The sequence below is a fragment of the Somniosus microcephalus genome, chromosome 5, assembly GCF_052327205.1.
Source record: "Somniosus microcephalus isolate GS21.2 chromosome 5, FLI_Smic_1.0, whole genome shotgun sequence".
In the NCBI taxonomy this organism is placed as follows: Eukaryota; Metazoa; Chordata; class Chondrichthyes; order Squaliformes; family Somniosidae; genus Somniosus; species Somniosus microcephalus.
The window spans coordinates 87,012,746-87,038,518 of NC_140991.1; the positions used below are offsets into that span (position 1 = coordinate 87,012,746).

Sequence of the window (25,773 nt, forward strand, 5' to 3'; positions counted from 1 at the left end):
AAACCAGGCTCCTCTTCCCTCACTGCCACTTCTACCTGAGTCTGACTGTAAAGTTATTTCTGCTGCTGCATACTATAGGTGGACATTCTCATGAAAACAAGAGTTCTCACCTATAGTACGCAGTGGTCAGGCGCTAGGCAGGGACAGCACTGAGGGGAGTGAAAAGAGGAAGAATGGATGAGAAGGAAGGAGAAAATAGATTGCAATGAAGTGTTGAATGGAAATGAAGGAGAGGAAAGGGGGAAATGGATTGCAATAGAGGGAAGATGGAAATGAAGGAGAAAGGCACAGGGCAGAAGCTGAATTGATAGTTTGGGGAGGAGAGGGAATGGAGAATGAGCTAGGACTGGCACTTTGTGGGGGAAGGGGCAGTATCTGGGAGCAATGCTTTAGTTTGATGGTGGAACGAGAGTGCCAGCAATAACTGAGGGGGAATGGGGAGGGCTAGTGCCAGCATGAACTGGGCAGGGTTAAAGAGTGCCAACATGAAATCTGAGGAGGGAAGAGTGCTTCAACGTGGGGAGTGAAAGAGCACCAGCTTAACTGGGTTGGAGGGAGAGGAAAGGGGCAGGTTGAATTAACAGGAAAGACTGCCAATATGAACTGGGAGGGTTGGAGGAGAAGAACTGAATGGTAGGGAATTGAATGGGTGCAATATCTCTGAATTGGATCCAGAGAGGGTAGAATGTCTTTGTGAATTGGGTGGTGGAGAGGTTGGATGTGGGAAAGTTGTTGTGTATGTACCTTTAAGGGAATAACTGGTCTTAGACTGCAGTACCGGCAGTGACCACCCCTGTATAAAAGGCCCTAGCAGGCTTCTGTAGTTTCAGTTTCAAGCTGCCTCTTGTTCAGTAAAGTACCTGTTAAACTGTTCTCCCGAAGTCCGTGTATTATTGAGGCGCGGACTTTACAGTGGCGACGAGTAAGTTCGAACTCACCTGCAGTGTGGCATCATCTCTCGGGGATCTCGCCTGAAAGGAAGGTCCTGGAAGGTCGTAATCTGAGCAACGGGTGTCGACCGAGAGCAACCGCCCAAAGAATCCATCGGTGTTTGGAGAATTGCGGGAGAGGCTGTGGTTCCAGCGAATCGTGCTGGTAGCAGGTAGCGCGCTGACCCTTCCAGACTGCGGCGGGCTCAAGCTCGATTGAGCGGCTCTACAAATCGGGCTGCGCAGCGTCGCCGGGAAAAGAAAAGAGAGAGAGGGTGGAGCGCACAGGGCGCGGTCGGTGCTCTACAACAGGACAGCAGAGAGAAACTAAACAGGGGGGAAGGAAAGTGAGACGCGCCGAAGCTGCGGGTCGCCGCCATTACCCCGTAGAACGCTAGGAGCAGCGTGGCAGTAAGGGGAAGAAGCAAAAGCGCGGGAGGCGCCATTTTATTCCATTGGGGAAGAAGCAAAAGCGCGGGAGGCGCCATTTTAAATCACCCAAGATGCCGAAAAGTGGCAGTATCACTGCTTTCGACAACGAGGTAGAAGACTGGACCACGTATGTGGAAAGAATTGAAGTGTACTGCAAGGCAAATGAGGTGGCTGATGGAAAGAGGGCATCGGTATTATTAAACCTGATGGGTGCGAGTACGTACGGCCTATTGCGGAATTTAATTACCCCAGCTAAACCAATGGAGAAAAATTTTGAGGAGATTGTTCATATCTTACAGGAACACCTAAGCCCTACACCACTGCTGATAGCAGAAAGATTCAAGTTCCATAAAAGAAACCAGCACAAAGATGAGAGCAATGCTGACTATCTTACGGAACTACGCAAGTTATCGAAGCACTGCCAGTTCGGAGCAGGACTGGCAGACACCTTAAAGGATAAGTTTGTCTGCGGGCTCCAGAGTGAAGGAACCCAGAAACGACTACTTTCAAAAAAAGGACCTGACGCTAGAACAGGCTTTCAGCGTGGCAGTATCCTACGAAGCAGCAGCACGGGGAGCTGCGGAAATACAACAGAAACCACAAGAATACAGCGCTAACGAAATGGCGTATGGAGCCGAAAAGTGCTATCGCTGCGGCAGAACAACCCATGAGCAGAAAGACTGCTGGTTTAAAGACAAAATATGCAGGCAATGCGGGAAAATGGGACATATAGCAAGAGTCTGCAGGTCGGGAAAGAAGACCAACACGACAAGAACTACTAAGGAACAGTACAGGAAAGTAAAGAAACTGACAGATGGTAGTTCAGAAGATCAGGAGAGTGATAAGGACTCCGGGAGCAGGCGACTAAGTTGTTTAAAGCTACACAACGTGATCGCAAAAGAAGATCACCGAACCATTTGGGTCACCCTCATGATAGCAGGGTCCCCAGTGAAGATGGAATTGGACACAGGATCAGCCCTAACTGTCATGAATCGACGAGACTATGAGCGGCTATTCTCACACATACCCTTAAAGGACACGTCCATTGTATTGAAGACATACACGGGGCAAAAGGTCTACCCCAGAGGAAAAATAAGGGTGCCAGTTGAATATAACGGAAAGGAAACACAGAAACTATACATGTATATACTACGAGATGGAGGACCACCATTATTGGGACGTGAATGGATCCGAAGACTACAATTGGATTGGCATTCCAATCTGGCACTAACTGTGACTGACAAAAAAGATGATGATGTCGCACCTGGACGTCTGTCACAAATTCTATCTGACGCAGAAGAGGTGTTCCAACAAGGACTTGGGACTCTAGAAGGAGTAAAGGCAACCATAAAGATTGAGGATAACGCAACCCCAAAATGTTTCAAGGCCATACCGGTGCCATACGCGATACGCCCAGCTGTGGAAGCTGAACTGGAGAGTCTGGAGCATTCGGGGGTGCTGTCTAAGGTGGACTGGAGCGAGTGGGCCACACCCATTGTTCCTGTAATGAAGAAAGCATTGAGCAGCACGCCTGGGGAGCCAAGGAAGGTTTGCATCTGTGGGGACTTCAAGGTGACTGTGAACCCAGTCCTGCACACAGTACAGTATCCGCTTCCGCGGATAGAAGATATTTTCGCCTCGCTATCTGGAGGGAAATGTTTTACAAAGATTGACCTGGCTCAAGCGTATCTACAAATGGAGGTGGAAGAAGCTTCTAGGAAATACCTCACGATAAACACTCACAAAGGCCTTTACCAGTACAATCGACTGGTATTTGGGGTAGCATCGGCCCTGGCTATGTGGCAGAGGGCAATGGAACAAGTCCTGCAAGGGATCCCGGGGACCCAGTGTTATTTGGACGACATCCTGGTTATGGGCGAAAATGACAATGAACACCTTGCCAACCTGGAACAGGTGCTCACGAGATTGCAGGAATATGGGCTACGAGCCAACCGTCCCAAATGCGAGTTCTTCAGGAGACAAATCTCGTATTGTGGCCACATGATTGATGAGGAAGGGTTGCATAAGTCGCCGGACAAGATTGAGGCTGTAGTCAAGGCTCCAGCACCAGAAAATGTGTCGCAACTGAGGTCGTTCCTTGGGTTGGTGAACTACTACCATAAGTTCTTGACGAATTTATCTACAATTCTGCACCCACTGAACTGTAAGGGTTGGGGGCTTCTTTAAACTGGTTTAAAGTAATTTTCCTGGTCTGCAGCCTTTGCCTGCACTTAGACCAATTCCAATAAAACCAATTTTAAAACAGCGGTTTTGAATCGCTACCCCTCCTTCAGTTCTGAGTGGAGGAACTTATAATTAATGATATTAAAATGGAACAAGTGGTTTGGATGAGAGAAAAATCAAGTTTTATTACCTAAATAAACTACAATCCAAAGAATAAACTATACCACACGAACACAGTAATTACAGTAAAACTATATAACGGGGTTGCAGATGGCGAAAACGAGGGATACAATGGCTACAATGTTATTTATACAATCTTAGCAATACCCTTAAATCACCACCCCTTAACTCCTGCTAGGTTGCCTTGCTGAGGAGTCAGAACACCCTGCTCACCTGTGGTCCAGCGAAGTAAGAGAGAGAGATAGCCTCTCAGCAGCTATCTTTATACCTGGTCAGGTCCTGCCGTTCTGCCCTGCAAGGGCTGTGTGCAAAATTCCCCGCCCAAAGTGTCCAATACACAAGAGAAAGCTGTGATTGGCTAACTCAAAGTGGTTAGACTGGGTTAATGTGTCTTCCGGAGTTCCCTGGGCTGAAACAAAAGAGAATGCAACAGCCCTATTGTCCAGTGCTGGGTGATTAAAAAAACCCATTCAATTCTTAAACGTTTCCCATTCAAGGTACAAAAGTCTCTTCTGCAGTTTAGATGTATCCACTCAATATACAAACAAATGCTAATAGCATTCAATTGCTCTGTAAACAAAGCATTGTCCTTTGTCTTCGGCCATGTGGTGACAGCCATTTTTATCCCTGAAAATTTAAAAGCACAACGCCCAGGGATTCTTTAATCAAAAAAATTGATCTTCAGAACTGTAAATTATTGCGAATTCTTACAGAACGCCCTCCTTCAAACTGGTGTAACATGGAAATGGAGTGATGAGTGTAAGCGTGCCTTTCAGGAATGTAAATGCCAAATCACTTCAAAAGAAGTATTGGCCCACTACAACCCAACACTACCGATTCGGTTGGCATGTGATGCGTCACCTTACGGCATTGGAGCGATGCTGTCACACAAATTCCGTGACGGTTCAGAGAGGCCAATAGCTTTTGCATCACGCTCGCTAACCTCAGCCGAGCGTAACTACGCCCAGATTGACAGGGAGGCCCTCAGCCTGGTGTGGGGGGTGAAGAAGTTCAATCACTATCTGCACGGGCAGAAATTCACCCTACTGACTGATCATCAACCCCTGGTCTCAATTTTTAACCCAAAGAAGGGCGTTCCGGTGATGACGGTGCAACGGCTGCAAAGATGGTCACTTTTTCTAGGGGCACATCAGTATGACATAGAGTACAAAGGTACGATACAACATGGAAACGCTGATGGGCTGTCGCGCCTACCGTTGCCTACGGCAGAAGAAGCACCTGCAGTGGACCCTGTGGAGATATTCCATGCGACCATAGTCGAATGTTTGCCTGTTACAAACGCAAGTATTGAGAAGGAAACCCGAAATGACCCGACACACTCTCGGGTCTATGATTTGACGGTGAAGGGATGGCCAGCATATGGCGACTCGCTGTTGCCAGCATTCTCGCCAAGGAGGGAACAGCTGTCAGTGTGCCGGGGAACCTTGATGTGTGGATCCCGAGTGGTATTTCCACCCAAGTTGAGAGATTGAGTGCTCAATGAGCTTCACGAGGGTCATCTGGGAGGGGTAAAAATGAAGAGCCTAGCCAGGGTGTTTGTGTGGTGGCCGGGAATCGATAAAGAAATCGAGGATATGACCAAGAGATGCACAGGATGCCAGAAGGTCCAAAACGCTCCACCACAGGCCCCGCTACATCCATGGGAGTGGCCCTCATCTCCATGGCAACGGGTACACATTGATTTCGCTGGTCCATTTATGGACTCAATGTTACTAATCGCTGTGGACGCCCATTCGAAATGGCCAGAGGTCATTAAAATGTCCTCCACCACCACGGAGAAAACTATTGCAGTGTTAAGGACCATCTTCACCAGGAATGGGTTGCCAGAACAGATCTGTTCCGACAATGGCCCGCAGTTTGTGTCTGAGGCTTTCCGGAGGTTCCTGAAGAATAATGGTGTGAAACATTACACATCTGCCCCATATTATCCAGCCACAAATGGATTGGCTGAGAGGTTTGTTCAGACCTTTAAAAAGGCCATAAAGGCAATGTATAATGACGACATACCACTGCAACACAAGGTGGATAACTTCCTGTTTGCTTACCGGAATGCGACACATGCAGTAACCAACCAAACTCCAGCCGTACTGTTTTTTAACCGGAGACTAAGATGTCGCTTGGATTTGCTCAAACCAAACATAAGACGAGATGTGGAGGATAAGTACATAAATGAGAAGCCAACCAGGAGCTTCAAGATAGGGCAACCAGTCTTGGCCCGCGACTACCGAACAGAAAAAAGGCAGCCAGGCACGATATGCACACAGCAGGGACCACTAATGTACACAGTGGACGTTGGAGAGAGCATCGTGAGACGCCATGCTGACCAGATTCTAGAGTCACAGGAACAAGCCAAACCTGTACCACAAGCATGTGCACCTGGTAATGAGCCCGAAGTACAGATTGCATCTACCTCAGAAGCAGGGGTATTGGAAGCTGACGAACCAACCAATGACAATGAGCCAGAATTGACTCCACCGCCAGAACAGGATACTCGAGAAAGGCGCTATCCAGTCCGGATCAGGAAGCCTCCTCAAAGACTGAACTTATAAATGACTATTTCAGTTGATGTATATATTACTGAGAAAATTGTAATTGTAATTAGTTATTATTTAGTTGTTAAATGAATGTTATGTACTGTTTATCTAAAAGGGGAGGAATTGTTGTGTATGTACCTTTAAGGGAATAACTGGTCTTAGACTGCAGTACCGGCAGTGACCACCCCTGTATAAAAGGCCCTAGCAGGCTTCTGTAGTTTCAGTTTCAAGCTGCCTCTTGTTCAGTAAAGTACCTGTTAAACTGTTCTCCCGAAGTCCGTGTATTATTGAGGCGCGGACTTTACAAAAGTGACTTTTGAGTTTGGGGAAATGATGGTCAGATTGAACTGTTGAAAGTCCAAATGTAACTTAAAAAAAATTAAAAATCTATTATGAAGCATAAAAGTGCATAAATGAAGCAGAATGCATTTTAATTAAATTTTCAATGAGATCAATCCCGGGGGCTCACCAATTTGGTGCCATCAACATTTAGATTTTCCCATCAGGCTCTCGTATTTGTTTTTTTTCCAGTACTCATATACCCACTGCTTAATTTACAAAGTATGTGTAACTAGTTTTCACATGTCAGCGTCGTTCTTGAGTTTTCAGCTTTTGGGGTGTCAAGTTAGCTTGGTATAAAACTTGGTTTCAAGTCTAACTTTCTGTGATATTGTAACAGATCTGTTGTTGGCTAGTGGTTACAAGAATGGCCTTTTTTCTGTGGTCAGCTAAAGTGTAGAGAAGCACTTTGCATTTCCATGACTTTGATCAGAGCGTAAGGATGTTTGATATAAATTATTTGCTTTCATGTGGTTTGGGAGGAATTTTCAAAGTTTATTCAAGCTGATTCAAATCGCATGCTGGGTCAGCAACAATGTTGCATGCAATCCTTCTGATTACTGAAAAGCTGCAGCCTCTAATATTCAGTATCAACAGAGTGCACCACATGGAAGTCCAGAATGCTTTACAAACTGAGCATGCCAAATCTGGGGGAGGGATGGTGCTTATGACTTGCTAAAATATTTGCAGTCTTCACCTTAGTTATTTTTTAGGCAGGCATTAAGGGACCCGTTTATTCACTGAAATTTGCCTGGCAGTATTCTGGAGTTTTTAATAGCTGCCGTGAGGAAATACCATCAATTTAAAAAGGGGCAGAGCAGGCAGATAGGGATAAGTCAGATGTATTTTTTCTCTGCCAAACTATTGCCCTTTTCTCTGCCCCTTATTGCCATCGGCCTACATGGCAGAAGCCCTGAATGGCTGAAAATTTGACTCCAGCCATTTGAAAGGGGAGAATTTGCTTTTGAAAATGGGGAAGTTGGCCCTATTTGAAAGAAGCCAGTGTTTAATTTTGTTCAGTTGGAGCACTGTGGGAAAACTAAGCCATTCCATCTTGAGGGAATACAGGTCGTGAGAGAGAGAAAAATAGGCATGTTCCTACTTGCCCTTTTTCAAATCATATATTCTGCTGACTGACTGTAGAAAGCACTTGTGGTCACGATAAAAGCTTACACCTATGATAATTCAAGTTAGAGGGTAGTAAGCAGTCAGCAAACATACCAAATTGAGAAAAAAAATTAAAAAATACTGTATTCTGTTTTACAGAGGATCTTATAAACAGGAAGAGTTGGTTTTAAATGCATAAGATTAATGTAAAATAGACTCATTCATTGTTTTAAAAGGATTAGAGTTTAGAAATTTGGCATGGCTTGGTCTATAGTGAAATTAATTATATTTGAGTGTGTATCATTGTTTACAAATCTCAATTGAAAGATGTAGATTTCTGGAACTGTCTTGACATTTCAGGCTGCCGTCTTATTGCTGTTTCTTTTCTTTCCCTTTTTTAGCTCTTTTTATTTCAGTTGCTGCGGGGCCTCTCTTATATTCATCAGCGTTACATCTTGCACCGAGACCTGAAGCCTCAGAACTTACTCATCAGTGATACCGGGGAACTGAAATTGGCAGACTTTGGTAAGAAATGGGAGTTATTCCAAATAAAGGCAAATAGTGTAATGGTTACATTAGCAGAGGGATAGACCACAACATTTAATCTATTGTATAATTTGTTAACCAGACCAAAACTGGAGTACTGTGTGCAGTTCATATAATTTAATCACAGGAAGGATATCATTATCCTTGAAAGGGTGCAGAGGCAACCAACAAAGGTTATTCCAGATCTCAGGAATTTAAGTTACAAGAAATTGTTAAAGACATCGGGGTTGTTTTCTTTGGAAGATATGATTTTTAAAGTGATCTAACAAGGCAAATTGTTCACTGTATGTTCACAATACGAGAAAGGACAAGTTTTAAAGATTAAGAAGTTAAAACAAGAAAATAAATCCACCTGAAGTTTTTTGCTTGAAAGGGTAATACAAGTTGTGACTATACCACCGAGGAAGACCATTGAAGCAGGCAAACTAAATGGGTTCAAAGGACAATTAGAAATGTGGTTGGAGAGAGAAGGAATTCTGGAGCATGGTGCGAAGTGGTTAGGCAGGGTTGATGGTTGAAAAAGGGACAGATTTGTTTGGGTGTAATAGCTTTATCCACCCCTGAAAACTCATACGATTTGCACTTGCAGAATTAACCTATCATTGCATTGTGTATATTGTGCACACCATTTACTGTTTTATATTATGTACAAAAATACTAAACTTTCATTGTCAAATTCCATTCCTTATTGAAAAAGGAAATTGAGTTATGATTAGTTTTTCCCCTGCTGTTTTTTTTTTACAATTTTATTTTTTAAATTTCCCTTCACTCTGAGGCCATGGTTAAGCCCATTGTTCCTGATTCTGATATGAGCAAATTTAATTTTATGTAGTAATATTTTCATCAAAACATCCACAGCGATGATGCAGACAGCCCTTTGTCTGTGCTGTGCCTTGCCAGATCTTAAGCAGGTACTTTTGCCTTTGGTACTCATCTCAAAACAATATGCTATCACTCAGACTTTCCACTTTAAGAATTATAGTCTTACTAGAATCCTTCAATACATCCTGTTTCACTGTTTGCCAGATTCACAACATAGAGTGAGGTGCATCCAAGGAACAGCATCAAGTAGCAACCTGTATTCAACTCCCGAGTTTGTTTTGTTTTGCCCAGTAGGCACCAGATATCACACTAAGTTGAAGCATTTAATGAGGAAATCTTGCAAGGTAATTGGCAATTTCAGTATTAATGCATTGTTTAGTTTTCCTTTGATTAAAGCCACCATGATTAACAGCTGTGTTTACTCAGTGTGAGGGTATCAAATAAGGCTTTGGAGAGCTACAATCTGCGTGACACTAATTGCTAAATTGCAGAAGAGTGGCACAGGCATTTGATGACTTTGCAGTACTTTCAATGCAGTTGACTGAGCAATGATCGAAATGATTTTTATCTTTGGAGGCCATCACATTTGTTTTATTTTACAAAGATGCTGTAGTATTTCGGAAAATTCACACATTATAAGGAAAAAGGTATGGAGCGATAGCGATGCATATGATTAAAAATGTGCTTCTGATGTGGAAAATATTTGGAAATTCTACCTGTCATGGATGATTAATTGAGATCATTTAAGTGTGTTAGTGGGAAAGAGAGTATATTATCTCTGCGGAATCAGTCACTGTGAAGGGCATCTCTGACACTACCTTATCTCTCTTTCCCTCTACATCTCCCTGCCTACATTCCCTCACACCACCTTTTATCTTTAAAAACGTCATCCCTGCTCACTCTCCAGTACACTTCCTATCTCCTAATTAATACTCCAGCCCACAGCCCACAGCAACATTACTGCTGCTGTCGACCTTCTCAATAGCTCTTGCCTTTCATGCCCTCGGAAGTCTACTGTCAACAAGGGCAGACGTTGACGACGAAGTCTAACACCGCCTTCAGTGTGCCAGTGCAGCCTTCGGTCGCCTGAGGAAGAGAGTGTTTGAAGACCAGGACCTCAAACCCGGCACTAAGCTCATGGTCTACAGAGCAGCAGTGATACCCGCCCTGCTGTATGCCTCCGAGATATGGACCATGTACAGCAGGCACCTCAAAGCACTGGAGAGGTACCACCAACGCTGCCTCCGCAAGATCCTGCAAGTCCATTGGCAGGATAGGCGCACCAACGTCCGTGTTCCTGCTCAGGCCAACATCCCCAGCATCGAAGCTTTGACCATGCTCGATCAGCTCCGATGGACGGGTCACATTGTCCGCATGCCCGATACTAGACTCCCAAAACAAGGGCTCTACTCTGAGCTTCGGCACGGCAAGAGAGCCCCAGGTGGGCAGAGGAAATGCTTGAAGGACACCCTCAAAGCCTCCTTGAAAAAGTGTAACATCCCCACTGACGCCTGGGAATCCCTGGCCCAAGACCGCACAAAGTGGAGGAGAAGCATCCGGGAAGGCGCCGAACACCTTGAGTCTCTTCGCCGGGAGCAAGCGGAAGCCAAGCGCAGGCAGCGCAAGGAGCGCACGCCAACCCAAGCACCCCACCCACCCGCGCCTTCAACCACTGTCTGCCTCACCTGTGACAGAGACTGTAGGTCTCGCATTGGACTCATCAGTCACCTGCGAACTCATTTTTAATGTGGAAGCAAGTCATCCTCGGTTCCGAGGGACTGCCTAAGATGATTTCCCTCTGAGCCACTAATAGGCTCGCAACCTCATATTTCACCCAGTACAGCTCTCACCTCCACACAAGTCCGAAGGATGCAGATTTGAGTACATCTGGTGCATGACCAGCCTGGTTGTCCACCACCCAATCAGGCAGGACTGCCTCAGTAAATACTGTGGGTGTGGAATTCAACTTTGGCGGGGGAGCAAAATGGGCGGTAGCAGATCAGCCGCCGGTTATACACCCTTTTCATTGACATGGGAACATAGGAACAGGAATAGGCCCTCAAGCCTGTTCCGCCAATCAATCAGATCATGGCTGATTTGTACCTCAAGTCTATTTACCTGCCTTCGATCCATATCCCTTGATACCCTTAGCGAACAGAACTTTCTCAATCTCTGTCTTGAAAATTTCAATTGACCCAACATCCACAGCCTTTTGGGGGAGGTATTTCTAGAATTTCGCTATCCTGTGTGTGGAAAAAAGTGCCTCTTGATTTCACTCCTAAATGGCCGCGCTCTAATTTTAAGATTATGTCCCCTTGTTCTGCATTTCCCCACTAGCGGCCATAGTTTCTCTGTATCTACTGTATCGAATCCTTCAGGCATTTTAAACACCTGAATTAGATTACTCCAGACTGTCTAAACTCAAGGGAATACAAGCCAAGCTAATGCAATTTGTCCTCATAATATAACCCTTTAAGAGCATGTTTCATTCTGGTGAATCAACACTGTACCCCCTCCAATATATCCTCCTTGAGGTACAGTGCCCAGAACCGATCTCAGTTCTCCAAATGGGGTCTGACCAAGGCTCTATACAACTGAAGCATAACTTCCTCCCCTTTGTATTCCAGCCCCCTTGAGATAAGGCCAACATCCCATTAGCCTTTTTGATCACTTTTTGTACTGCTTCCCTAGCTTTTAGTGATCTATGTGCATAGACACTCAAATCTCTTTGCTCCTTCACAGTTCCTAGTTTCTCACCGTTAAGAGGATACTCCAGTTTGTCTTTATTTCATCCAAAGCGGATGACCTCTCACTTTCCCCACATTGAACTCCATTTGCCACAGGTTTGCCCACTCACTCAATCTCTCTATGTCCCTTTGTAACTTCCTCCTCCCATCTGCACAACTTTCTGCGCCTTCCAACTTCGCGTCATCTGCAAACTTGGATATACTGCTCTATTCCTTCATCCAAGTCATTGATGTATATGGTAAAAAGCTGAGGCCCCAGTACAGATCCCTTGGGAATGTCACTTGTCAAATCTTGCCAATCAGAGAACATTCCCTTTACCCCTAATCTCTGTATCCTACCTCTCAACCAATTTTCAAGGCTGAGATCGATAAATATTTGGACTCCAAGGGAATCAAGACATAAGAGGATCGGGGACAGGAAAGTGGAGTTGAGGTCAAAGATCAGCCATGATATTGAATGGCAGAGCAGGTGCAAGGCTGCCTCCAATTCTGTGCACTTTCATTTTTGCTAATCTCTTTTGCAGAACCTTATCAGATGCCTCCTGGAAGTCCATATAGACAACATCCATAGACACTCCCTTGTACACCATGTTGGTAACCTCCTTTAAAAAAAAAAAATTTAAAAAAAAAAATCACCTAGATTGGTCAGAAATGATTTACCCTTCACAAATCCATCCTGGCTCTCTGATCAGCTCATCCTTGTTCAAGTGCTCAGTCACTGTCTGTGGTGACAGATTCCAGTAACTTTCCCACAACTGATGCTAAACTGACCGGTCTTTAGTTACTTGATTTCTCTCTCCCTCCCTCGCTCCCTTAAATAAAAGAGTGACACTTCCAATCTAATGGCACAATTCCAGAATCAAGAGAACTTTGGAAAATTATGACTAATGTATCTGTAATTTACTCATCTATTTCTTTTAATACCTGAGTGGAAACCAGCAGGTCTTGGAGATTTGTTTATATTAAGTCCCATTATTTTCTCTATTGCATTTTTTTAACTTGTATTAAATCTAATAAGTTCCTCCTCTTGACTTATTTTGTTTCACTTGTACTACTGGTATTTTATCCTCACCCTCTACAGTGAAGATGGATATAAAGTACTCATTTAACAAATCTGCCTTTACTGACAATGACAGTATCACGTGCATCTGTCTTTAATGGGCTCACACTCACCTTTGCCATTCTCTTTCTCTTAATATATTTATAAAAACTCTTACTGCAAGCTTTTTTTGAAAGGAAAATCGGACAGGGTGTATAATGAGTGGCCATTTCACTATTGTCCGATTTGCAACTATACCAAAGTTGAATTTCATTCCGTGTGTCCTCATCGCCATGGGCAAATTATCTTCAATGGGTAAGGACAATGTTAGACTTTTGTTACAACTGAGCATCTGTTTTTTTCAAACACATATTTCCATCTTCTCCATCCTCACCTCCAACAACAACAACGGCAAGAAATTTATGGACTTCTTCATCTTAAAGATCAGTCAACACAGCTGCTGCCGCCTTCCTTCCTTCCTTCCTTCCTTCCTCCGCCCCCTCTCTCTTTCCCTCCCTTCCTTCCTTCCGCCTCCTCTCTCTCTCTCTCTCTCTCTCTCTCTCTCTCTCTCTCTCTCTCTCTCTCTCTCTCTCCCCCTTCCTTCCGCTCTCTCTCTCTCTCTCTCTCTCTCTCTCTCTCTCTCTTCCCCTTCCTTCTGCGCTCGCTCGCTCGCGCTCCCTTCCTTCCTTCCTTCCTTCCCCCCTCTCTCTCGCTCTCTCGCTCTTTCTCTTCCCCTTCCTTCTGCGCTCGCTCGCTCGTGCTCTCTCCCTTCCTTCCTTCCTTCCTTCCTTCCCCTCTCTCTCTCTCTCTCTCTCTCTCTCTCTCTCTCGCGCTCTCTCTCTCTCTCTCTTCCCCTTCCTTCTGCGCTCGCTCGCTCGCGCTCTCTCTCTTCCTTCCTTCCTTCCTTCTCTCTCTCTCTCTCTCTCTCTCTCTCCCTTCCTTCCCCCCTCTCTCTCTCTCTCTCTCTCTCTCTCTTCCTTCCTTCCTCTCTCTCTCTCTCTCTCTCTCTCTCTCTCTCTTCCTTCCTTCCTTCCTCTCTCTCTCTCTCTCTCTCTCTCTCTCTCTCTCTCTCTCTCCCTTCCTTCCTTCCTTCCTTCCTTCCTTCCCCCCTCTCTCTCTCTTCCTTCCTTCCCCTCTCTCTCTCTCTCTCTCTCTCTCTCTCTCTCTCTCTCTCTCTCTCTCACTTCCTTCCTGTCTTCCTTCCTCCCCTTTCTCCTTCTCCCCCATTTCTTCTCTTTCCCCCCCCCCCCTTAATTCCACACCATGGTAATGTGCAATTACATGATGGAGAGTGTCCTCTCCCTCTCCCTCTCTCTTCCTTCCTTCCTCTCTTTCTTCCTTCCTTCCTCTCTCCACTCACTCACTCACTCACTCATTTCTTCTCTTCTTTCCCCCCCCCCCCCTATATTCCACACCATGGTAATATGCAATTACATAATGGAGAGTGACTTCATTTGAAGATGGGACCTGGTCTCCACGAGGACTGTGCAGGGACCACTCCTACCAGTGCTCCTTTGACTGGTAGATTGGCGAGGACGTGTCAAGTGCCCAGTCTGACAACCGTGTCGCTGTAAGTTTGGTCATTGGTGATGACTACCAAGCCACTCTTGGTGATGGATATTGAGGCCTCCCACCCAGAGTACATACTGTGCCCTTGCTACCCGCAGTGATTCCTCCAAATAGTGTTCAACATGGAGGAGTACTGATTCATCAACTGAGGAAGGGTGGTAGGTGGTAATCAGTAGGAGGTTTCCTTGCCCATGTTTGACCTAAAACCATGAGACTTCATGGGGTCCGGAGTCAATGTTGAGGACTCCCACCCAACTGTATACCACTGTGCCACCACCTCTGCTGGGTCTGTCCTGTTGGTGGGACAAGTCATGCCCAGGGTGGTGGTGGAGGAGTCTGTATTTGGCCACTTCCATTACTACAACTCTGTCTATTTCTACTACATTTATTACTTTAAATGCAAGTTGTTCACATTTTAGTTTGTCATTATTTAGCTGTAGCCATTGTTTAAGTGAAATGTTTAAATAGAAGCACAGATGCACATACACACACAGTCTGTTCTGTTAATGATATTTTTAGGACAGTAACGGAATAATACAGCTACAGAACATCATCCTGCTTGGTATAGCAAACCAATGCCCATACCTAGCGTAAGCTGATTAAACGTTAATGTGTCAATCTAAAAATTACTTTCATGAATAACATAAAAGCATGTTCCCAAATTAAATTATTGTTTAAGTTTAGTTTTCTAGATTGTTCTGCCCTTCATAATGTGCTGAAGGAAAATGTAGGTTGTGTAGGCTCAGACTGAAGATTTATTGAAAAGTGTTTCTTTATTTTAAAATAGCCTTGAATTTACTGTCTGTGAATATGAATGTGAATATCCAATTTTGTTGTCTGCTATTTTGAAAAGGGTAACATCTTCATTAAAATACCAAATGCATTTCATACAAAGGAGCTAAAAAGTTGCATGCAAATATTCACACAGCTACAGCATATTTATTTATAGTTAAAATGGGAAGACTTCCGCTGATAGTATACTTGTGTGTAGATTTTCCCTAATAGACATGCAAATTATTGAAATGCTGCAGCATACGAGCACTTGGCATTCTTATTTGACGTTCCGCTCTCTGCTATTAAGGGAGGCATTAGCCTGATTATTTTAAATGAGATAATACATCTGCTAAACATAGAAACATAGAAACTAGGAGCAGGAGTAGGCCATTCGGCCCTTCGAGCCTGCTCCGCCATTCAACGAGATCATGGCTGATGATCCAAACCCTAGCACCCGGTCCCTACACCGACAGCCATCCCACCCAATTCACAATTCAAATCGCTTTATTGGCATGATAAGGTACATCTTATGTTGCCAAAGCATCAAAATACATTTATGGTTGAACACATAAACGCGGTTCTATTCATACAGTTTATAAATATACATTCGCCTTGTTTGTATATATTCTTGTCTTAGTTTACTGGTTGTCCCTCTGTTCATGGCAAGCTGTAACATAGTGTGCCGCCAGTGTTACACAGCTTCTCTCCTCCCCCAGTAGGAAAGGGAGTTTTTGGTTGTCATTCAGATTTCTGAATTCAGGGCATATTTGGGAGAATTTTTGGTAGAAATTCTCCCTGATGTCCTAATATTTTCCACAGGCTGTGAGGAAGTGCATCTCTGTCTCAACTACTCCCAGACTGCAGTGAGAGCATATCCTGTCTTCTCTTGGCAGCCTGGTTTGCCTGTGTCTGCCTTTTTCGATCGCTAGGCTATGTTCACTAAGTCTGTACCTTGTCAAGGTTCTTCTCAGTTTGTTATCCTTTACCATGGTCAGGTAATCAGCTATGTTGTATTGTCTGTTTAGGGCCAAGTAGCAATTGAGTTTGCTTTGGGTTTTTGTTGTTTCTGCCCAATATGTCAGATATTTTTCCTTTTGCTTAGCGACGATTGTGTTGGGTCGAATTCTTTGTGTTACCCTGTCACTGTCCTGGGACTGGTTATTGTTAGTGTTGTTAGTAGTTACTTCACTGAGTCCCAGGACTAGTTGACTGAGGGTATTTTTCTTTATGGTCAGCTCTTGGCATTTCAGGGCGTCGTAGTGATAGCATTGGGGGTTGCTCATTTGTAGGTGATTCCAAAATTTGGTGGCTCTTTTTTGGATAGTGATTATTAATGGATATTGGCCTAGTTCCGCCCTGCATGCATTGTTTACTGTTTTCCTTTGAGTCCGGAGGATACTTTTACAGAATTCTGCATGTAGGATCTCAATTGGGTGTTTGTCCCATTTTGCAAATTCTTGTTGTGTCAGCGGTCCCCATACCTCACTGCCATAGAGTGCAATTGGTTCAATTACTGATTTGAAAATTTTGAGCCAAATGCTAATTGGGATTTCTATTTGGATTGACTTTTTGATGGCATAGAAAGCCCTTCTTGCTTTCTCTTTCAGTTCATTCACAGCCAGTTTGAAGTTTCCCGTAGAACTGATTTTTAAGCCCAAGTATGTGTAGTGAGTGGTTTGTTCAATTTTGGTTGTTCCTACTGTGAAATTTATTTTGGGTCCCTGATGTTTGGATCTTTGCTGGAACACAAGGACTTTGGTTTTTTGGGGATTTATTGTCAGGGCCCAAGTCTGGCAGTACGACTCCAGCAGGTTCAGGTTCTGCTGTAGACCCTCCTTAGTTGGTGACAGCAGAACCAGGTCGTCTGCATAGAGGAGGAATTTAACCTTGGATTCATATAGGGTGAGGCCAGGTGCTGTAGATTGTTCAAGTAGTTTTGCCAATCCATTAATGTAAATATTAAAGAGTGTCGGTGAGATTGGCGAGCCCTGCGTCACCCCCCGCCCCTGTGGGAAGTATTTTGTTTGTTTGTCTCCAATTTTAACTGCACATTTATTGTTTGTATACATTGATTTAATTACATCATATGTTTTCCCTCCTACCCCGCTTTCGATAAGTTTCAGGAGTAAACCGTCATGCCAGATGGAGTCGAAAGCCTTCTGGAAATCTACAAAGCATGCGTAGATTTTGCTTTTGTTATGGTGAACGTGTTTGTCAATTAGGGTCTGTAGGGTGAAGATATGATCTGATGTTCTATAGTTTGGCAGGAATCCAATTTGGCTTTTACTCAAGACATTGTGCTCCTCAAGGAAGTTTATAAGTCTTTTGTTTATGATGCTACAGAATACCTTCCCCAGGTTACTGTTTACACAGATGCCTCGATAGTTGTTTGGGTCGATTTTGTCCCCACTTTTGTATATGGGTGTTATGAGTCCTTTGTTACAGATGTCAGGGAAATAACCGACACTCAGAACCAAGTTGAAGAGTTTTAGGATAGCTAGTTTCATTTTGTCGTCTGCGTGTTTAATCATCTCGTTTAGTATGCCGTCTGTCCCGCAAGCTTTTCCTGGTCGCAGGTCCTTGAGTTTTTCAAGAAGTTCTTTTTCTGTTATTATGGCGTCTAGCGGGTTTTGGTTATCTTTTATGGCCAATTCAAGCTTTTCCAGTTTTTTGTGTATTTGGTGTTGCTCTGGTCTTAGTGTGTTTTTCTGGTATAATTTTTCAAAGTGGTTTACCCATGTGTCCCCATTTTGAATGGACAAATCGTCGTGTTGTTTTTTGTGTAGTGTTTTCAAGTTGTCCCAGAAACAATTGGAATCAATGGATTCCTCCATGGAGCTGAGTGTATTCTTAATAAATTGCTCTTTTTTGGTTCTGAGTGTGTTTCTGTATTGTGTTAGTGTCTGACAATAAGTAAGGCGTAATTCCTCGTTTTCTGGATGTCTGTGTTTTTGGTTTGATATTTTTCTAAGTTTTTTCCTCATGTTATGGCAATCATGGTCAAACCATTTTTCACAGTTTTTTGTTTTGGGTTTGTTCTTGCGAGCTTTCAAGTTTGCATTTGTTGCCAAATTATCAAAAATATTGTTTAGTTTACTAACTGCCCGGTTTACGCCTTCTTTATTGTGAGTGTATATGTTATCCAGAAAGGTGTCTAAGAGAGCTTGAGTTGATGCATTGCTAATTGTTTTCTGGTATTTTTCCGTGTCATTTTTGGCCCATCTGTACGATTTTTTGGTGTTGTACAGTTTACTGGGTTGTGTTTCTATGTTTGTTTCTGTCTTTTTGAGAAACATAGTAATTTGACTGTGATCTGACAGTGTTGTTTGTGGTTTGACTGTGAATGCTCTGAAAGAGGATGGGTCTAAGTCTGTAATCATATAGTCTACTGTGCTGCAGCCAAGAGGTGAGCAATAGGTCGATCTTCCTAGGAGGTCTCCTATGAACCTACCATTGACAATGTACAGACCCAGGTTTCGACAGAGCTGTAGTAGCTGTTTTCCGTTGGTATTTGACTGCTTGTCGCAGTTATGCCTGTATGGAAGGGAAGGGATGTCAAAGTGGTTATTCCCGAATACGTAATTGTTTCCCTGATTATTGGTGAAGTCTGGTTCTTCACCCGTTCTTGAATTGAGGTCCCCACAGATCAACACGTTCCCCTGGGCCTGGTATTGGATAATTTCCCCCTCCATGTTGGAGAAGGTGTCCTCTTTAAAGTACGGGGAATCGATTGGAGGGATATAAAGTGCGCAAATGTAAACATCTTGGGTGTTTGAGATAATCTCCCTCTCAAGTTTGAGCCACATATGGTTTTCGCCCTTTTTTATAAATTTGATGTAATTCTTAAGTTCTGTTTTAAACCAGATCAGTATGCCTCCGGAGTCTCTGCCTTGGGTTACACTTGGTAATTTATTGGAGGGGACCACTAGCTCAGTGTACCCTTGGGGACAGCCGGTGTGTCCTTTTCCTTTATACCAAGTTTCCTGTAAAATGATAATATCTAGATCTTTAGTTTCTTCTATGAACTCTGTGGTCCTACTCTTCACTTCTAGCACTGAAGAGCGTAGACCTTGGATATTCCAGGTCGAAATATATAAGGATTTCATGTTAAGTTTGATCTTTTACTATGATAGGTTAAAGAGTGGTACGTGTTTGTCGTGTGTAAGTGTGGGGGGAAAAAAAGATCACCTCAGTTGTCCATAAAAGTTAATACAATTTGGTTACAGTTCTTTCTATTAATTAGTCCTTGATCCATAAGGCGGAAGTAGATGCTGCTGCACATCTGCTTATTGTCTCTTAATGGATTGTTTCTGTCTGAGGTATTGCGTACGTCCTGTGCATCTCTCCCTCTGTCTGGCTGGGGGCGGTCCTATTCCCCTGTGGGACAGGAGTGGTGCAGGTCTGATATTGTTGATCCTCTCTGGTCTCGGTTGGTGTGGTGGTGGTCTTTGTAGTGTTCCTGATATGTACCCCGCTGATCTCTGGTGGTCGGGGGGGGGGTCCTCTTGGAGTCTGGGTATGGACCCGGTTAAAAGCGACGTCCTTCAGGGCTTTAGCAAAGATCGATATTCTTTGCCTTTGGATGTGGACGTGGTCGTAAAGACATTCCTCATCGAGGGTGGGGTGTTGGGCCAGGTGTACGTTGTGGTTTGATTCGCAGTCTCTTGCTATGCTGGCATTTATCTCATGAATTGTGTTGTTGTTGAAGTCTGTTCTCGGCAATATTGTGGAAACAGTGATTCTAGTGTTTGGAAATGTACTGCTTGCCTTCCTAATCATTGCTCTGAGCGATGTTGCTACCTCTTTCTGTTTGTGCCCGTGTGTATTATTATGTGTTGGGGGGGAGCCTAATCTGGCTTTGGTCAGCCATCCCATGGCTCTGTCTGTTGGGCACCAAATCTTTTCTACTTTACTTCTAGGGAAGAGCTTTTTCTCCCATAGAAATTTCCCATTTGAGTCTATGAGTATTACGACGTCAGCCTTGTTTGTGTTTACTGTCTGGTGGCTTTCGCCTGGACTCATAGTGTGTGTGCTGGGCTGGGGTGTCTGGTGTGTGCGTACCTCTTGTGAGTGGCTCGCTTGTGGTTCCACGGTGGTGGGGGAAGATTGCGAATCAGTATGCTGGTCGGTCTGTGTGGCACCCCTTGTATTGTGTGTCTGTTGCTTTTGTTCCGTGTGGGAGTGCAGCCGTTCCGTCCGGCTCTGTCTTGTCTTATCTCTAGCCTCTGGTTGCTGGTCTAATGGTGTTATCTCTCCTCTATGGCTCTCTTCTTTTTCCTGCAGCTCTTTCACCTGATTCCTAAGTAGATTCACCTGTTTCTCAAGTAGATTCAGCTCTCTCTTGTGTCTCTCCCTCTCCTGCTTTTGTTCGTCATTCAATTTGAGGAACTCCTCTCTAAGTTTCACCATCTCTATCTCTAATTGATTAAATTTATCTTTTGGTTGTATCTGGCTGTGTGATCCCTGGGTATGTGTCTGGTCGGCCCTGGAAGGCTCACTCACTTCCTGGCTAAGCTGGTCGGCCCTGGAAGGCTCACTCACTTCCTGGCTATGCTGCTCTTCTCTTGGTGAGCTGGGAATGGCAGGGGGACTATGTGTGGCTTCCTCCCTGGTAGTTATGCTGGGGTTTGTCAGTTGTATCATGTGGCTGTGGTTCCCCGGGGTTAGTGTCTGGTTTGAACTGTGTGGCTCGTTCACCTCCTGACCAGGCAGATTTTCTCCTGGTAAGTTGTCAATGTTGGGGGGAGTGCGGGCCACTCTGAGGTTGTTCTTTCCCCTCGTAGTTAATCTTTTCAGTGTCCTGAAGGCCGTTGCAAATTTGTCGAGGTTGCCTTGCACTAATATTGTTCCGGTATTGTACGCGTTGACAGTCATGGTTGAACTGTCTCCTGGTGTGTTAATTTTCATTATGGACCCATTTGCGGTATTTTCTAGCTTAACACTGGTATAGTGTGATTTTATTGCTGTGATCCAAGCCGTTGGCTGATCTGAGTAGAAAATGAGGTTACTTTTTGTCCCATTGTTGTAACAGTCAGCAAAAAGAGTTTCTGGTTTTTCTCTCATCTGCTCATGCTTGATCGCTTTTATAGCTTTTTTTGCGGTGTTGGGGGGAATCTGGAAGCGGGGCTGTTGTGGATCTTCTGATTCGCTCATTTTTGGTAAAGTATTGTTGATCTTAGAATAAGCTTTTCTGGGGCCCCGGGTTTGGTGTTTCCCTCTCCCTGTTCGCGAACTTTCCCGGTCCCCCTCTCCGACCCCGTGGTCCCTGGGCCTCGGCTTCTGGGTTCACCCTTCTCAGGTCTGAGTCTGTGAGCCGCTGTTTCCCGGTGCCTTCGGGCTGTTCCCCTCCCCGCTGTTTCCCGGTGCCTTCGGGCTGTTCCCCTCCCCCTCAGAGGTCTCTGGGCCTCTGTCTCGGCCTGGCTCCTCGGGCCTTTCCCTGGCTTCAGTCTCCCTCCCTGGGCCCTGTACTCACAGTCTTGGTTTGCTTCTGGGAGCCTTCTGGTTGCTCCCCTTCTCCTCAGAGGTCTCTGGGCCTGGCTCCTCGGGCCTTTCCCGGGCTTTCTATCCCAGCCGCCGCTCGGGCTGTGCCTCGTTCGCCGTTCGGGTGCTGGACTGCGGCCGTCGCTCGGGTGCTGGACTGCGGCCGCCGATCGGGCCGTGTCTCGTTCGCCGCTCGGGCTCCCCGAGTCACCTCGCTCCGGCTGCCGCTGCGTCTCCGTGCGGCCTCCCCGATTCGCCTCGCCTCGTTTCCCGAAGCGGCCTCCCCGAGTCACCTCGCTCCGGCTGCCGCTGCGTCTCCGTGCGGCCTCCCCGATTCGCCTCGCCTCGTTTCCCGAAGCGGCCTCCCCTAGTCTCCTCGCTCCGGCTGCCGCTGCGTCTCCGTGCGGCCTTTCGCCGAGTCACCTCGCCTCGGTTCCCGATGCGGCCGAGTCACCTCGCTTCTGCTGCTGCTGTGGCCCCGTGCGGCCGCTGTTCTTTGGTTTGTATATTTCTTCCCTTATTTCTTTTTTGCTTTGGATTTTTTTTTTTTTTCTCTAATTTCCTCTGGTTTTTTTTTTTCCTTTGGTCTCTTTGGCGGTCTTTTCCTTCCTTACTTAATCTAGATGAAACTAAACTTAAACTTAACTACACAAAACTAAACTAACTTAACTAGAACTAAATTTAACTTTAAAACCTTTTTAAACTTGAAATGAACCTTTTTTTCCCCACTTTAAACACTAAAAGCACTAAAATTTCAGCAGCCCATCTTCAGCGTCTGTATTCCCTCCCTCTCCTCCCCATCCCCAAGCCCTATCCCCGTAACCCCATGTATTTAATCCCCCCTAACACTAAGGGTCAATTTTTATCATGGCCAATCAACCTAACCCGCACATCTTTGGACTGTGGGAGGAAACCGGAGCACCCGGAGGAAACCCACGCAAACATGGGGAGAATGTGCAAACTCCACACAGACAGTCACCCGAGGCCGGATTTGAACCCGGGTCCCTGGCGCTGTGAGGCAACAGTGCTAACCACTATGCCACCGTGCTGCCCCTGAAGTAACAAGAGAGGGAAATTTCAGGAGAATGTATTAATTGTTCATACACTGATATCACACAGCATAAAACATGGAATAACATAATATGCGTATCATATGATAAAACTGCAGTCTGGTTCTGTGACAGCAATATTCAGTTCGCTCTCTCTCTTTCCCCCCCCCCCCCCCGCCCCCTCTTTCAAACACCCTTTTGTTGACTTCCACTTTTTCCAGGAATTTTTAGTTGGTTAGAACCTCCATTTTTTTTTCTTTAAGAGACTAGTTGGACAAAACTAGTTTAGCAAGGTAATGAAAGCAAGAAAACACTCCAGTGTAGCTATTAATAGGATTGTCTTCAGTACTAGCCTTTGCAATGTTAGCATTTTGGATAATAATAAATGAATACATTTGGAATCCCTGGTTCAACATTAGATTAAGATTTTGCTAATTGTATGAACGTGGATTTATAGAAGGTTCCAATAGTCTACAATGTGTCAGCTAAATCTATGCTTTAGGGCACTGGACTTTCAATAAAGAGATAAAAGGGCTGCTAGGGAGGAGGCTATGCAAGTAGATTGGCCTTGATGTTCTTTGATAGCCACAAGGGGAAAAATGCATAGTTTGGAATAAAGCATACCACCGGTAATATAAATTAAGATTAGTACCTATCTTGATGTTGTGAAGTTTGGTGCTGCAGATAAAAATCTAAGATAATTTACACAATATCCTAATATTCTTCAACACAATGAAGCAGGTAAAACTTTTATAACCATACTATAGAACACTTCTTTTAGCTCGTCAGGAACCAAACAAAATGACAGAGTTGAAAGGATCACAAAACAAAGAATAATGTTTGAATTGTATGTATTGTTACATACTTCTCAATCAGCCTTTCTCACATTGTATGTTGGTGCATACAGGAAACTTTTTTTTATCCGGGACCGACGTGGTGCCGGTTCATCAAAAATTCCAGATAACCGAAAAAGATACGGAGAGCTGACAGCTCCGTATAAAGCAACAAACCCTGTTGCTTAGCAACAAGTGCAGAACAATGGCCACAAGTTCCAAGCGTCTCTGTAGCTTAGCAACAGCTGCAGCCACACCCTTGCACAGCAACAGATGGAGGACGGCAAGTAGAATATGAAGTAAAACTTACCTGAACCTATTCCTGAATTTTGCCGGTTAACCGAGATTTCCGGTTATTTAGGTGCCGGTAAATCGAAAGTTTCCTGTAGTTTGAAAATTTTGGTCTGGAATGTGCTTTATTTTGTTTTCCCATATTTTTCAGTAAGATGGATTAAAAAAAGGGTCCAACCTAAATCCTTAAATAATGTGTGGTTGCAGGTTAAACAGTCTTATCTTCTAAGAGTGTACTGTGTAAATGTAAACTGTGTACTTGGAGGAAATTGAACTTCGTGACCTCAGTAAATTTTGTGTGCATGCACATTGAAGTATTTCATTTTTACATATTTTAAAATAGTACAATGTTTTATTTTAATTTAAGTTAAAAAGTATTGCGATCTACATCTTGTAAAAGACTTGAAAAGGAGTTAATACAGGTAGTACAATGGCGATTTCTAAATCCATGCCTTAGCAATGGAGAATATTCAGGATGTTCAAATCATGTAGTATGTAAATTATATGTAAGCATATAATTGAAAGTGATGCATTAGGGACTGGGTGGTGCAGTGGATTAGACACTGACCTTTCACCTCTCAAATTTGCATTCAAATCTCCCCTAGAATGATGGGATGAATATTTTATTTGTCTGACAGCAGATAAAATGAGGAGTTGCCAGTTCTCCAGCACTAATCTCCCTTGCCTTAATGAGCACAATTTAGTGGACACAGAAGAAGCTGTGGAACATTTAGTGGTGATGTAGCAGAGAATTTTTGTAGACTTGCATTAAGTTAAAAAGGGAACCAAAAAAGTAGTCAGCCAATGGTTTTGTTGATTGAAAGGAAATGTCTTCATGAATATTTGGCAAATGGTTTTTTGTTTGAAAATACATAACTCGATGATTTAAATAGTATCAAAAAGCAATATCATACTACTCGAGTGACACTATTGCAATGAAAATGATGTGTAGCTCTTTTGTCTCTTCTTCCACCCAAACTCAAAGTATTGACAAAACATTTTTTCATGAAGTCACTGTCCTTTTAAAATGTGAGATCTGCACTTCACATCAAAACTGTTGGATGCATGTTACAAAATTTATTGGCAATGTTTATTCTAATGTTGGAAAACTTCTTGTGAACACCCCACTTTTGTTCACGGAAGACTCCACAGACTCAGTTTTATATTTTCCTTCTGAGTAGCTTGGCAAATTGTTGTGTGCTGCAGTTGCAGTTTATTGGTTGCAGATGTTTAAGTGAACTCCAATAATTCAGTTCTCCACTTTTTGTGGAGCAAAAGCAATTTCACAGACATCGATAGATATTGTTTCACTACTGAGGGATCATTTAGTTTACTTTCAGAACTTTTGTACATGTAGGGCAACATTTTTCAAGATCACTGTTTTCAACATTTTTCCGTAACACTCCTCGCAAGAAAGTAATTTCCCTATGTCTTTTAAAACTGATCTAAAAATCCAGTTCCATAAATATCTCAGAAATTGAAGTTGTTACAATTTTGAGGCTGAGAAATGTTTGCAGAGGATATTTGTTCATACCAAATCATAGTGCACTCAGAATTCAATTTTCTTGTGTTTCATTAACAAAGCAAATGACTAAACTTCCCGTCCTTTCTTAGTGCAGTGATAAATGGAAGTGCATTTTGCCCTTAGAGGAAAGTTAACACGATGCAGCGCAATTATACAAAATAAGTAGTCCACTCAAATTCAGCCCAATTTGCGGTCTCTAGTATTTCCCCGTAGAATGAAGGTTGTGTGTGGTGGTTTTCTGATGCAGCTTAGTCTGTAGACTGTTTTCCTCACTTACTTCTGTGCCTTCAAACAAAAAAACAAGAATAAGTCACGATCTTTGTAGGTTATGCCAATATTTACAGTGAGTATTAAAAGCCGCAAGGAGCAAAA

At 44.0% G+C, this 25,773-nt stretch overlaps 1 protein-coding gene across 7 annotated transcripts in view; it reads left to right on the forward strand.

The window, feature by feature from the left end:
• cdk14 (cyclin dependent kinase 14) overlaps window positions 1-25,773 on the forward strand; it is an 845,377-nt gene that overhangs the window by 352,124 nt on the left and 467,480 nt on the right. For all 7 annotated transcript variants that reach the window (XM_085987941.1, XM_085987948.1, XM_085987945.1 and 4 more), the window contains one exon: window positions 8,128-8,251. In XM_085987941.1, the coding sequence (XP_085844067.1) occupies window positions 8,128-8,251 (124 nt within the window). The remainder of the gene's footprint in view (window positions 1-8,127; window positions 8,252-25,773) is intronic.